Consider the following 15,098-nt stretch of genomic DNA (forward strand, 5'->3'; position numbering starts at 1 on the left):
GGATGTCTGCTGGAGGGACTTAGGGTTATTGGATATATAGTACATGTAATGTCACTGTTCTAGTGGTAAACACTGAGAAGTGTTTCAGAAATAATGCTTGATGTGGTTTGGAACACAATATGGCGTTTAATCATGGCAGCGTTTAGCTGAGTTTCTCCGTTAGAAATTCTCTCTTCAGACAGAGAGCTGCATGACGCTCCAAAGGGGCGTGGCCAGTTTCAGCTCATTGCATGAAAGGGAAGTCACAGAATCAGCACTTTCGAAAATGGGGCTGAAACAGAGGGATAGAGGACAAGCTAAAATGCATAAGCTGTTTGGTATTTTGAGCAAGTTGAAACTTGCCATTAAAGAGCATAATAGGAGACCTTTAAACCATGGACATTCTTTTTCTGAAAGTAGCGTATTTCTTTAAAATGATTTTAGTCATCGAAAGAAAAACTTGTTGGGCATTCAAAAACTCACCTGTAAAGGCTTATTTGAGGCCTTGTCAAATACTGCTTCAAAAACTTTGTTTGACAAAAACTTACAATTATAGTCTAACCTTTGTGAATGGATATAGTCAAAAACATAACAGACAGACTGAGTGACGTTCAGACCTGACCCACACGGCAAAGATTTAGCTTGGCTTGGCATCAATTGTTAGTATGAGCTCCATCTTCCATCTAACTCTTCAAGGGGCTGCTATTTGGCAGATGCTGTAGTCTTGCATAAGACTTCTAGGAGCTCTTAGAGAGTTACATAAGGCATAAATCATCTTTGAGCAAACAAAAGTGTTAGTTTGTGGTGTGACTGAAAAAGGTCATGGTTAAAAAACAGTTTCCATGACAGACAGACTGGACGTGCCATCATCAGTATCATTCATCTTGCTGAATGTTTGAATGTAAATCCCTGGTGCATCAGGATTAAGCCTGCCACAGGAGATGGCAGGCGGAGATTCATGCTGGATGGTGGCCTTGGAGTAACGCTGTTCCATGATGCACTTTGGGTTTTTGTGGCCTTACTCCCTCATCACTGTCTTGGACCAATGTGGGCCCAATTTGCTGGTGTCTAACAAGTAGACAGCCTGGGCCTGTATCCACGTCCATTATAGTGCTGTGAAGAATGTAATACTGCGTCATCACTCAAAATGAAACTATAAATATCAGTTAGGAAGTCTGCATGTTTTTTACATTTCTGTGCAGATATGTTACTTTTATACAGTGAAAATAAGGTCCTGGTTTCTCTTGATATATATCAATGTATGCCTGTTTTTGTAATGGCAAGAAAAACATTAATTTTCTTCATAATAAATGCTCTCTGTCTACCGGGCCATCTTCGTTCCTACCCTCACCTATGGTCATGAAGGATGGGTCATGACCGAAAGAACGAGATCGCAGATACAAGCGGCCGAAATGGGATTTCTCCGCAGGGTGGCTGGCATCTCCCTTAGGTTAAGGTGAGAAGTTCAGTCATGCGGGAGGGGACTCGGAGTAGAACCGCTGCTCTTTCGCGTTGAAAGGAGCCAGTTGAGGTGGTTCGGGCACCTAGTGAGGATGCTACCTGGGCGCCTCCCTAGGGAGGTTTTCCAGGCACGTCCAGCTGGGAAGAGACCGAGGGGTAGACCTAGGACCAGGTGGAGGGATTATATCTCTTCGCTGGCCTGGGAGAGCCTTGGAATTCCCCAGTCAGCGCTGGTTGATGTGGCCAGGGAAGGGAAAGTTTGGAGCTCTCTGCTGGAGCTGTTACCTCCGCGACCCTGACGGATAAGCGGAGAAGATGGATGGATAATAAATGCGTAAATCATTCAGTTGCTTATACTGTATAACGTATCGGAATACAGGAAAGTGTGTATTTGTGTGCGCTTGGGCCTGTATCCACATCCTATAGTGCTATGAAGAATGTAATACAGCGACATCACTCAAAATGAAACTATACATATCAGTTAAAAACTCCTGAATTCAAGTCTTGGGTTTTACTGGTTTTTTTTTACATTTATCTGCGGATATGTTACATTTTAAAGTGGAAATCAGGCCGTGGGGACTCCAGTTATATTGATGTTTGACTGTTTTTATAATGGCAACAAAGCCATTAGTTTTCATCATAACAGATCTATGAATCATACAGCTGCTTAAGGTGTGTATTTGTGTGAGAGAACGGCTTGTACCCAGTAACCCTGGGCTATTGACTCTCTGCATGTTGACCCGTACATACTTGACACTCAGGGCCAGCCTGGATTAGCTGGACACACTGCAGCTAGCGGCATGGATTAAAAGCATCAAGCCATTCAACTGCAATGCACCCTAACACAGCTGACCACACTCCTTCCACCCAGAGGTGCCTGTTCTTTGTCACGCCAGCTATTGTGTGCCATACACTGTGGAAAGCCGGCAGAGTGTTGTTTCAGCTTGGCTATTGCGTCAATGTAGGGTCCTCCGCCTGGGTGCCCGAGGCCCTGTGGATGCTGTAGGGTTAATACCTGAGGATCAGAGGGATTGCCCCGGCCTGGAGACTGCACACATAACATCACTCTGTCCTCCTCTGTAGCTTTGTCGTCCCGAGGTGGACCGAACTTTGGGAACTGCAGCATGTGAAGCAGCTTTTCCCACTTCAAATTTCCATGGCCTCTTTGGCTAAATTCACCTGGAACTCATCAGAGCTGAGGACTTCTCGGAAAATGGAACTGGAAATGCCCTCTCAGACTCCCGTTCTCACACTGTTAATGGAAATCTAAACAAAAAGCACCCCCACCGCTGTCTCTCTCTTTCTCTTGCTCTCTCTCTCTCTACCTCTCTAACACGCACACTCCACTGTTTCATCTGATAAGTTGGTGTGAAAGTCATATATGGAATGTATGTATACACGTGCAATGGAAAGTCTTTATATTTATAGATTAACCGTATCTCAGTGTGGTGCAGAACAGATGGAAAATGATACAAAAAGGCAAATTAACTCCATTTTTGTTTCCATTCCAGTTTTCCTCCCAGCCCCAATGCACTTAGATCGCCCTAAAGTGACCTTCTACTTTTAGAAGGCATTACTGTTACCTGGAATAAAAATGTGCTTTATTTGCCAAGACAGGATATACAGCAAAGAAACTTTTCCAGAACTGGACAATAAGAGGAATTGATTTACAAGCTATTTCAGTCAAGCATGTGCTGACTAGTCATTTTCTTCTTTTTGTTGTGAATTATTCACAGGGCTCTATGTTCAGCACTCAAGCGCCAGATTCATACAACCTCTTCCTCACCAGTGCCGTCACGGATGGTGTGAAGATGTGGGACCTCCGTTCACTGAGGTTGGTTTCAATATAGTCTTTTTTAAAATGTGTTATCAATGCACATTTGATGTAATAGTCAAGGAAAGTGTGTTTGAATGCCAATGTCAGTATATACACACTTTGTAAATACTTCTCTAGGGTTGGTTCAAAAACCATAAGCACAACATTAGTGGCATTACAGTCTACAGTACAGTGGATAGAAACTTAACCATAACAAAAAAGTGTTAACTCTATATTTTCATTAATTACCTGAGGACACTTGGCTTAAAGTGCAATACAAAACTACTGGCATTGATTCTAAAGGTTCTGCCTCATCGTGACGTAATAGGGTTTTGCTTTTTTTTTCAGACAGTTACTTTTAACACCTGGCTGGCTGCTTAGCATCATGATGTCTTTTTCCGTTTCTGACCGAAAGCTTAACCTAACACATGAACTGTGATGAGTGACTTTAATCACCCCATTTGTTTTTTGCTGGCTTTACCATATCTCTACTAAATTTTGTCAAAATGACCAAAAAGCAATAAATATTCTATCACATTAGGGAGGAAATATTTTCCTCTGATATTCCTGGAAGTGCAAAATGACCTTATATTCCAACAACCCCAAAAAAAATGCTCTCACTGAAAACAATCCTCAGTTGATAATGGAATCTGCAATTGTTCAATTTCCAAAGTACGTAGCTGAGGATATTTTTCTTCTGGCATTTAGTAGCCAATCCATATAAGGCGGATAATTCAAGAAGGCTCTCTTGGATGTCAAAATGTTCCTTCTGGCCCAGATGAAAGGCATTTTTAAGTAGTTTGTTCATTCATGTCTGAGACTGCTTTCGTGTTTAACTCCTCATCCTGGACTCAATGAAAACCTTATTTTTATCTGATAAATATTTGTGCCTGGTTTCCAGGTCAACTTCTGCTCCTTAGAGCTGTCATCAAGAATCCCTCAGCTGATGCAGCTCCTCTGAGTTGAAACATGTGTATGTATGAAAACAATATGTAGAAGCATTCGCCAGGCCTGTTATTTGACTTCTCTCTATGATAAATGCTATTTGCCTGTTTTCATAGCTAATGCTAACCACAAAAAGTGGTACGACTAACCTAAATGAATTTATATTTATGTGTTTGCCGTGGTTCACTACTCATGGGAGTAGTGAAGTCAGTTCTTGGTTTTATGGTCTTTATATTCGCTGAATGATATAATAAGGCAATATAAAATTCTTGGAAATATTGACTTGCACGTGTAAAGCTTACATAAGGTGCTCATGTGACTGCTCTTTTTGAACAACCATCAGCATCACAAAGATATGTTATGTAGAATTTTCTGAAAAAATATCTCTTAATCAAGGATGTCAAACTAAAGCGCTAGATTTCCTTTAAGATAATCATAAACTTATGCTGGAACAAAACGATTTTACATCCGTCTAAGTCAAACAACATTGAATAGCAATGTGTCTGGCTGGCAGAGAGTAACGTAACATTTTTCAAATAAAATGAATGAGACCAGACATTCTCTCACAACACTGATGCAATAAACCTTGATTTCTAGTTTGATTGCTGCAATCTATAGGTCATTGCCAATTTATCAAGTAATATCTTGTACAAATTGTTTTTCAATTAGAGTCATTAACTGTTATTTTATGAGTCTATACACACTGCTGATGAGTGTCTGGGTAAAAGCTGTTTTTCTTAACATTGAACATAAATACAATTTGGCCATTTTCCTGTAAAGTTAATGGCATAGTATTTTATGAAATATATGTTCTTACTGTAGGTTGGAACAAGTTGGGGATTAGTACAGTTTCCCCTCTTCAATCAAACTATAAGATCTTCTAGGAACAAACCACAATGGGAAATGTACATTTCACTTTTGAAACTCAAGCTTCATCTTTGTTTTTTGCTCTCACAAGAGAATCCCTAGCCCTTCTTGTTCATGTATTTTCAGTCAGAAGTACAAACATGTATGATACCCCTGTGTGTCCATCGAAAACTGAATGACAATATTGCTTAGAAACATTTGTGACACTATAAAAAATAGTTATATATATATATATATTTGTTGCGCTTTCCCAGTGCTAATGTTGCATTATATTAAATCTTAATTATTAAGATGAGATAAGATTTACTTTATTAATCCCAGGGAAACGTGTAATACATTCAATACTGTGGACGGGAACAAGGATTAACTGCTCAACAACTTTGTTTAAAAGTGATTAATCACTGGCTTAATTAGTTCATTGGCATATATGAATTCGTTTTTCAAAGCTTTTACTCACCCCTTTTATTTCCTAATGATATCTCCATTGTGCAAGGTTCCACTTGACGAGTCTACACTTTAGTATTTAGCACAGTTTCAAATCCTCTGAAATCACTTAGAGATTTTATTTAAAGCAGCAGTGATGATCAGGTCAGACCCATGTGTGTTGGGCGTAGTGGGGAGACACTGAAGCAAAGAAATGGCACTGCCAAAGCAAACCATCCAAATCTGAAATCCTTGGGAAGTAAAATGAATGTTAGTTAACAATCTAAAATTCAAAATGGCAGCTGGTGAGCCATTTGGCCACATCCATGCACAACATGCATGTTTTATGTAGATGTTCACCTTGTGTGTATTTTGTGTGAGTTTTATTCTGTTAAGTCCTCTTAAGATATATAAAGAACAGCCATCCTGAAGATAGATATAACAGATGTTTCTCTTTTTCTTCCGCATAAATCTGGTGAAATTTCCATATTGTGATAAATAAATGTGGCACGTGGAAATATATCAATAAAATGTTTATGATGGTAAATAGTACAAGGAAAAGCTACCCTTTGACTGATTTTGACGCAGTTAAACTGGGCCAAATTTACTGGCTGCAAATAAAGTGCTATGATTAGCCTGGCTATTACCTTGATGACTGACACTGAATCCCCTGCTAGATTCAGAAACTGTATAGGCTCCCACTCAAGAGGATCAGACCCTCGAGTGTAGTCTGTGTTAGTCATCAGGAAAATACCAGATAGTCATCACTCACACAACACAGAAGATGTGTGTGTGTGGGGGGGGGGGGGGATTCCGAGCCGAGCACCTCCTTAAGGCTTAGATCCACATTCTGACTAAGGAAAAACCAGATGAGTATTTATTCTAACTTGTTAAACTGCTTCTTATCAGTGAGATAGTGACAGATTGCGTGAGCTGAACTGTAGACCTGTATGTCCTGATGTACTGATGGGGATTTAGAAATGCATACTTCTCATCCATCTTTCTATGCATAGAAGTGAATAGAGATTTAAGTAGCTCCTTCACAGGAGATAATATGCCCCTGTTGTGTACCTTCCTCTTTATAAATAGAAGCTAACCTGGAACACTTTGAAACACATTTTTAGTATAATCTTAGCTTTTTTCAGTCCTCTCCACAGTCAAAGCTATATGTCACTCTTTCCTGCAATGTTCTTTATATGTTCTCCTTTTCACTAAGATGCCCTTTGTGCAGCATTGTAAAGACACTCAAGGTTTTTGACAAACCAACTCAGTCCCATGAAGTGTTCAGTTGCAGCCAGAAATACTTTATGGCTTACTCTTTTGAGGGATTTTGCTGGCAGACAGCGTAGACAGCCAACTGTAACCACATAGCAAAATGAGAGGAACACCTTCAAAAATTAAAGTAACTTCAGTCTATACATCAACATTATAAGCATCATAAATGTTGTTTTATTGGATGCTTTTATGTATGTTGCTCACTGTACTGGGTATATCCTATGTCTTTATGATTGCCAGTGAATATGACCTACTTTTAGTCCAGCCTAATAGCATAAGCATGTGAATGTCAAACACATTCTCTAACCATATCCTGTCAAAGCCCTGCCAACATGCCAGCCCACTCACAGGGACCCTCACTCAGCTAGTTGTTAGTGGCATTGTAAAGACATTACATGCAAACCAAAGAAACGGCGCAGAATTTGCACAAGGGGGCCATTCGTCAGCTACTACCTTCACTTTCCCGTGTTTTACTTGAGTCATGCTCAACTCCTTGTCCTGGGTTCAGACGTCTGTAAAGCGTGAGGTCTGCAGGGTGGCATTCTGCTCCCCAACTGCGGAACACGTTCTCTGAGTACCTGAGGTTTGTTGACACGGTCAATTGTCTTAAATCAGGGTGTAAAATATTACTCTTTAGGAGGGTTTCCAATAAATGGGATATACACGAGTCAGTGTGAAGTTTTCTTAACATCTTTTTTTCTGTTGGTTAATTTACTTCAATGTCCCTGCCAAGGAATTACATTTTCTTTGGTCTGATTAGCACTTTCTCATCTGCCTTGTCTGGGTTTTTCCTTCCAGAGTTAAGTATACCCTAGAAACTTTGCATTTTCATCTAGCATCATAACAAATCACAAAAATAATTTACTTTTGTGTGAAATGGTATTTATGCCGATATCAAAGACAGATTTTTTTATTTTTAGGTTTTAATACTGTTTTTATAAAAGATGTCCCCTGCAGCTTTCTTGTTTGTTAGCCTCATTAATATCTCACCACTGTGTACATCTCCTCCTCAGGTGTGTGCGGCGTTACGAGAACCATCTCAATCGCTGCCATCCGTGCACTGCCGCCATCTCACCATGCGGCCGCTTCATTGCCTCAGGCTCTGAGGATAACTGTGTAAGTTGGAATAGTCCATATATACTGTCTATCAGTCATTTAGCGTTTCTTTAAGCTTAGTTTGGCAATTCACTGTTAGTCAGTAATTTGTAAATGTTCTATACAATTGAATGGGGTGATAAAGTTATTAAGGGGAAAAAACATGGACCACACACAATATCATGCATCACTGTTACTTAGTTATTTGAAGGGTCAAAATAAAGCAGTATGATATATAAAAAAGAAAAAAAAATCAAGTTGTACCATGACCATAACTCAAAAAGGCAGATATGATGAAGCATTCCTTCTTTCTATCAGCTGCTATGTGTGTTAGACAGAAGAATAAGCTATCCAACATATCTTACTGAACATGGTAAATCAACAGGACAGCAGGAAAACAGCATCATATCTTTATCAGTTTCACCTCCATTTAAGGTGAAAGCTGTTTGTGCTCGACTCAGAGATTTAATTTCAAGCCTTTTTCCATAGAAGTCAATTTCAACATTCATGTCGAAGCAGAACTGTTTAATTGCTTTTCCAGGCTGAGCCTTATTTCTTTCAAGACGTTCTCAGAAGCATGCCTCCCTTTTCCTTATCCATCTCTCTTTGCTTCTGGTCTACGTGCTTTTTGAAAGACATGGAATAATATATACCCACTGTTGGTTATTATTAATTATGGGGACATTTGAGAGCATCTCTGTCGAGATTGGACTTCTTTAACGTTTTCTTGGAAATCGGTATATGGTAGTGCGCTACAGCATATTTATTTGTTGCTGTCCTGAGACTTTCATAAGCCAGACACATTTGTACTTGTCTTAATATATCAAAAAGTAATCATGGAAAAAAGACCCTGAATACTTTAAAAAAAGACTCCCTAGATCATATTACACAGTTTCCAAAAAACCCACAGCCAGAAACAATCTAAGTGGAATATGATTTCAGTGTGGTCAATATTAACCTGTTATACGTTCAGTGTTGCCCTTGCTCCCCGCTTCAGTTTCAGTTAATATAAACTGATACATCTGGGGATCCATGTGATATTCATGCATTCCTGAAGGAATTTCTTTCTTCCAAGTATCTAATGCCGTGTTAGGCACCACACACATATGCCTTAGACAGGAGATACTCTACCCATGGACCATTTGACAGAGCTCACTTGGAGTTTTTTTTTTTATCAAACTTAATACAAAACAGCTGCAGGAATCTGATGAGTCGTCATCTGTTAACAAACATCCCCACATCTGTTTTTATCTGTGCTCATGGCACTGAATCAAACGAAAAGGTCTTAAAACTCACTGATTGTATTTAGCCAAAGTAAACTGGGCTAACAAGCTGATAATACCTTAAATATATATATCCTAAGATTTAAATAAAGTGTTGATTCTAAGACGTCTACACCAGCTTTCTGCAAATGTCTTATTGTGCACATAAGACCTTGTCTTTAAATTCACACCTACTCAACAACTTTAAGTAAAGAGATGATAAGTGAGCTTTTTACTGCCTCAAAGCCGAAAATAACTGTAAGATTTCCGCAAGGGTTCATCAGGATTATTGGTTTGTTTTAATGGCTAGCTAATTTGGAAGTGTTCAGAAGTTTTAGCATTGTTTTCCATTTTTTTAAAGAGCAACTTCTTATTGTTGTTAAACTACCTTCCTTGCTACAGGGATGTAGAAGTGGAACCCAGAATTAATGCTACATAGATTTGGTTTATTGCTTAAAAAGTATGAAGTTTGCTAACCAGCCCCCGTCTGTATTTTCCTCCAGAATTATTTGGGTTTTGTCTTGAAATAGCTCAATCTATACATTATAGCATAATATTATATATTAAATCATCAATAGCCAAGTCTCACGGTCCAGCCAATCTCTGAACATAGCATCACAAACTTTTGATGATCATTAAGGAAACTTTGGTTAATTGTATTAAGGTGAAAGAATTCTGTGATATTCACCCAAAAGAACAATTGACAGTATAAGTGTACACATTGACTGCATCTGAATAAACAATGCATATGTGACTGCTGGAGCTCAGTCTTTAAAGAATGATTCAAAACCTAAAACAGATACTTTTCTTCCCCCTAAAGTTGCAATGATCTCCAAAGCAAACTCACATCTGTTCATGTCACTTTGTATGTAGTTGTACCACATTCACTACATCTGGACATCACCGCAGTGTTAAAGTTCAAACCTGCTTTTGTTCATGTAGTCCATCTCATTCATTTCAGGCCTACGTGTATGACATCCGCAGCAGCAGCTACCTCCACAAACTTCAGAAACACTCAGACACGGTGCTCAGTGTAGCTTTCAACCCTGCCACTCCACAGGTAAGAACCCGTCTTACCTTTAGTCTCTTTCCGTCATTTCCTCTCAAGTGACTGCTTCGTAAAGTTTCATTAAATGCCTTACTTTAACCTCTCTTTACTCACATTCGACAGTTGGTTTGGTAGAGAAAAGTGTTTTTGTGTTTGCTTCTACCCTCCTCTCATGTATGAAAATGTCTTCCAATCACTGTGAACTTTATCTCAAACAGTTATGAAAGAAACATCTTTAAAAGCAGGTAAGAGGTCAAAGTGAAACACTGTCAATCAGAGGTGATGTCTTCAGTCCAAGTGTAAGCATAACTTCTTCAGTATTTTGAAAAGTCTTCGTTAATGTCCCTTTGGAAATGTTGTTTAATACTACCTTGCAAAGTTATCAAAGGTACAGGACACACATAAGAGAACGTTCTCATGATTACTGTAAAACACTAATTACTGATTTCTTTTTTAGTTATATTAACATGATATGACTTCCATAACATCGCTTGACTGTTATTTATAAACCTATGTCACTCATATTTCATGAAGTGAGACTGTTACACAGGTCTGCAGTATCTCTGCTGGCTCTCAGTGTTCATTATGAAGGAGTGATATCCTCAGGCTGAGGACCTATTCAGATCATCCTAAGTTCAGGGTCAGTTGACTTATCTGAAAGTGACCTCACACACTTTCTACTAGTAGCCAGTAAAAGCAAAATAGACAATAAAAATAATAGGAAGCTTTTTATGTGTCGAATGGGTGATTTAAATGTATTTGTGTTTCATTGTGTAGGTCCAAACTTGTCTCTAAAAGTACTGCATATTATACTGTATACGGTCAATTGTCTTAAATCAGGGTGTAAAATATTACTCTTTAGGAGGGTTTCCAATAAATGGGATATACACGAGTCAGTGTGAAGTTTTCTTAACATCTTTTTTTCTGTTGGTTAATTTACTTCAATGAAGCTTTTTATGTGTCGAATGGGTGATTTAAATGTATTTGTGTTTCATTGTGTAGGTCCAAACTTGTCTCTAAAAGTACTGCATATTATACTGTAATGGTTAATATAACCCTTGTATATGTTCAATGTGTATAAACCGAAACTAAAAATGCTGCTTGCATCTAAAAACATTTCAAAGACAACACACTTTTTCTTAATGTTAGCCTCCTGGGCCAGAACCATTTCCATTTAAAATGAATTTCCCCAAATCGCTCTATGGCAAGTTCGTAGTCCAATCAGATAATGACTACCGCTCTATTGTGCCATGTGGCATCTATGACTGGCTTTGTGCGCTGTGCTGATCCACATCCATGAGTGACTGCCTGCAGGGTTGTTCCAGCCTGCGACTGGTTGCACAGTTCCACAGTTAACAGAAGATGAACAGTATACAGGGTTTTGCTTGTTCACTTCAGGAGCTGCTTTCCAACTTTGGTGACTGTTTATACAATTTCTAACTGGATCCATTGTAGTTTAATGTCATGCCAGACTAAATTCGAAATTGATGGCACTGTGAATGCCAAATGTAGAAATGCTTTGAATGCTTCAGTATTTGATCTCTTTATTTCAGTTCATCCCCACAATGGATTTAAATCTGTTTCTTTGCTTGACCTACTACCGATCTAATAGAAAACTAGGGACTGTAGAGTCTCTCCATGGAAAACATAAAAGTAAAGCGTAATACAGGACAAAAGAATTTGTCTATCTTGAATTGCCATTACAGGAGAATAAGAGTTTAAGTTTATAGCTTTACTTGAAAACGGCATCCTTTTCAAATCTCCAGAGCCTTTCCCACAGAGCTACATTCTCTTTGTTATGTTTTAGTGTCCCCTAATGATTTTCCTTTGGAAAAGTGACAGGCCAGTGGTTTTGCAAAAGAAGCTTTTTCAAATATAACGTCACAACCTCTACTGGACGTCTTATGAGACTTCTTGTTGACTTGCTGTTGGACTTGAGGCACATGATTTAAATCTTTTATGTCCATCTGTGTAATTCAGTCCAACTTCACAGAACAGTGATGCGTTCAGATTCTCCAGTTTGAAAGTGGAAAGTTTCATCCACAGCCACTTACTAAACTACATCTTCACAAAGTTTGGCATCATGGACTCACCTTTATTGTATTGTTCATCGCAGGTGTTAGGACTTTAGGATATTGCTTTGAAGGTCCCCTATTATACAAAATGCACTTTTAAATATATTGAATACATATATATGTCTCCCCTGTGTGTTAAGAGACTCAGAAAGTTTTTGTAAAAAAGGTTCTCTCTCTTTCTCTCCTGATCAAAGTATTTGAAAGTCGCTCAAAAAATGGGTGAGTTAGGTTTCGGGTTCGGTACGTAAAATTCATCTTTGACGTCATTTGTGGGTTGCACAGTATAAGCAACAAACCAACCAGGGTAACCCCCACCCACCATCTTACCTGAATCCCCTCTTGCAGCACCTCAGTGTTTCTGTGTATTTTTGGCCACCAGTTTCGGCAGGATGTCTAAGAAGACGCTGTGCTGTTTCAGGCTGCAAAATCTGGCACCGTTGAGTTTCTGCTGTTGGACAGTTTGAAATGCTTCTTTTCCGCACTGTTCCCCGTTTCCATGGAGCTGCTCGGTTGGGGGGCGGAGAGCCAGAAACACTTCCTCAAAAGGGCGTGGCCAGCAGCAGCTCATTTGCATTTAAAGCTACAGACACAGAATCAGCACTTTTAGAAAAGGGTTGAAAGAGAGGGGTTTATGGCATGCTATAATACATGATCTGTTTGGTATTTTGAGCAAAAAAACTTCAGAGACATGTTTGGTATATATCTGAGACCTATAATGCATTGTTGGAATACGGTATAATACTTGACTTTTAAATGTTCCAATTTGTGCAAATACTCAAAAGCACTCATTTTAATATCTTTCCTTTGTGAGGTCATATCATGTGTCCTGTTGTATCGCTCATAAGGTCATCACCTATTGTCCAATATTTTTTTATTTTCTCAGATTTGTGTCACTAGCCATGTAATTTAAGATTTGATAGATGGAAGTCTTAGAATTCACAAATGCACAAAATAATTAAAGGGCTCCAGAGTGCCATGGCTTTTTTGAATCATAGAAAACTTAGTTAGGTACAATATGTGGGCCTTTTGTGCTCATGCTTTCAAAAGACTAATATTTATTCAGGCGTTATGTTCATTTTGGTTTTGTAATGGCCTTCAGATTTTAGCTTCAAACACAGAAATAGGTGCTCATGAAATAAATGTGCCTTCTCATACTAACCAATAACCACTAATGCTGTATTGCATTAACTGTCTTTCCAGTGTTTGTCAAGCAATTTTCTGAATGCAATTAGCACAGCTGCAAAGTCATGTGTATCCACTTGCTGGACAGCTGAATTTCTGTCTGTGCACCAGAAGGGAAGGGGCTGTTTTTCATCCGTGGCTGAATCATCATTCACTTTGGCCTATTTAGTCTTTCTCAGGACCTTTTTAGAGGGAGGTAGACCTCGGAAATTCTTAGCAAATATAGATAATACTGTATCAAATTGGAAATTCATATCCTGTCATGGAATGTTCTCAGATAATTTCAGGGAAAATAATTCCTGCCTCAGGTCTACTTACTAGCTTTCAACTGTATCACACAATCTTCATTAGTAGACAGAGATTGCTCGGTTGTAATGGAGATGGATTTGTTGAACTTTGAGTTTTGTTAATGTTATCATTCCATCCATATTACTATTTAGACTTTGTGTTAGCTTTAAGTGTGGAAGTCCATTCCTTCATTCTTCAGCTTTCTCTTTATGTTGGAAAAAGTAATTTAGCAAAACAATACCTGTTCAAAATCCACTTACTACAATATCCTGAGTATCTTCTCAGGAACGTGTGCTCCCTTGTCATGCAGATGGATGGTTTGAGTGACACAATCCATACTTTGATGGAGATATCTTCTTCTGACTCATTATCTTTACCGAAGTTGTGACTTTGAAAAACACAGAAATTACACAGTACATTGTTTTGTGTCATTTGAAGGATTTGCATTTTGCTTCTCCTGCTTTATAAGAATGGGAATAATACAGAAAATAACTTCTGAAATGTTACTGATGCTCCGTACATTGCTGCAGATGACTGTTACTGCGAAAGATGGTATGGTCCTGATATACTGAGTGTCTGGCTCTGCTTTGTGAGGCTGCTTCTGGTTAAACTTGATCCGGTTGATCTAATGTCTGCCTGAAATGGACGCATTCATATCTGTCTTTATTTTTCTTCTGCTTGTTGCCAAAAAAGAGTCCTGTGAATAAAAAATGATTAAAAGATCAGGAAGTCCTGGGAAATGTCTGGTTAGTCTTAAAGTTAACTGACACCAAGGCCATGTGATATCATCATGGTAACAATGCTGTATTTCCTTAGCCTGGGTTTCCTGAAAAAGTGTCCCCAACCTGTGCTCACCTTGCTTTTTAGCCACATTTGAGGGCCAGATGTGCTCCATATTTACTGCTCAGAGAACCCTCCGATGCAAGACACAGACAGATAATGCGATGCGTATTTTCCACTCATTTTTCACTCATGTTTTCCACACTAATACTTAAAAGACCATCAAGCAGGCAGATCTACCTCCGGGGTTCATTCCCTCAGGTTTATTCCTGTACTTTAGTCAGTAATGAAAGATCCCAACTTTTACTGTCTCCCTCAATTTGTTGTCTTGTAAAATCTTGCGGGATTTCACATGGCATACCTCTGTAAAGTTTTGCAAGCTCTCCTGTGTAGGACCTACATGTGCTACCATAAAAGTAGACGTGCAAATTCTACTTGAGAGTATCTTCATACTTCACATGAGTAAGTTCGTATCTGCTGATTCAACAAGGGTATTCTCTTTTTTTTATTAGATTTGTTTGAGGCAAAGCGTTGTAAGTGTTCAATTTGGGATTAAGGCATGAGTGATATCTGAAGCTTCATCCTCCAAATTAAGAAGCTTC

At 38.9% G+C, this 15,098-nt stretch overlaps 1 protein-coding gene across 1 annotated transcript in view; it reads left to right on the top strand.

The window, feature by feature from the left end:
• wdr27 (WD repeat domain 27) overlaps nucleotides 1–15,098 on the top strand; it is a 38,882-nt gene that overhangs the window by 17,012 nt on the left and 6,772 nt on the right. Inside the window, exons 21-23 of the mRNA XM_063875197.1 lie at nucleotides 3,177–3,274; nucleotides 7,780–7,882; nucleotides 10,085–10,183. Coding sequence (XP_063731267.1) covers nucleotides 3,177–3,274; nucleotides 7,780–7,882; nucleotides 10,085–10,183 — 300 coding nt within the window. The remainder of the gene's footprint in view (nucleotides 1–3,176; nucleotides 3,275–7,779; nucleotides 7,883–10,084; nucleotides 10,184–15,098) is intronic.

Source organism: Eleginops maclovinus, chromosome 22 (genome assembly GCF_036324505.1).
Source record: "Eleginops maclovinus isolate JMC-PN-2008 ecotype Puerto Natales chromosome 22, JC_Emac_rtc_rv5, whole genome shotgun sequence".
Lineage (NCBI taxonomy): Eukaryota > Metazoa > Chordata > Actinopteri > Perciformes > Eleginopidae > Eleginops > Eleginops maclovinus.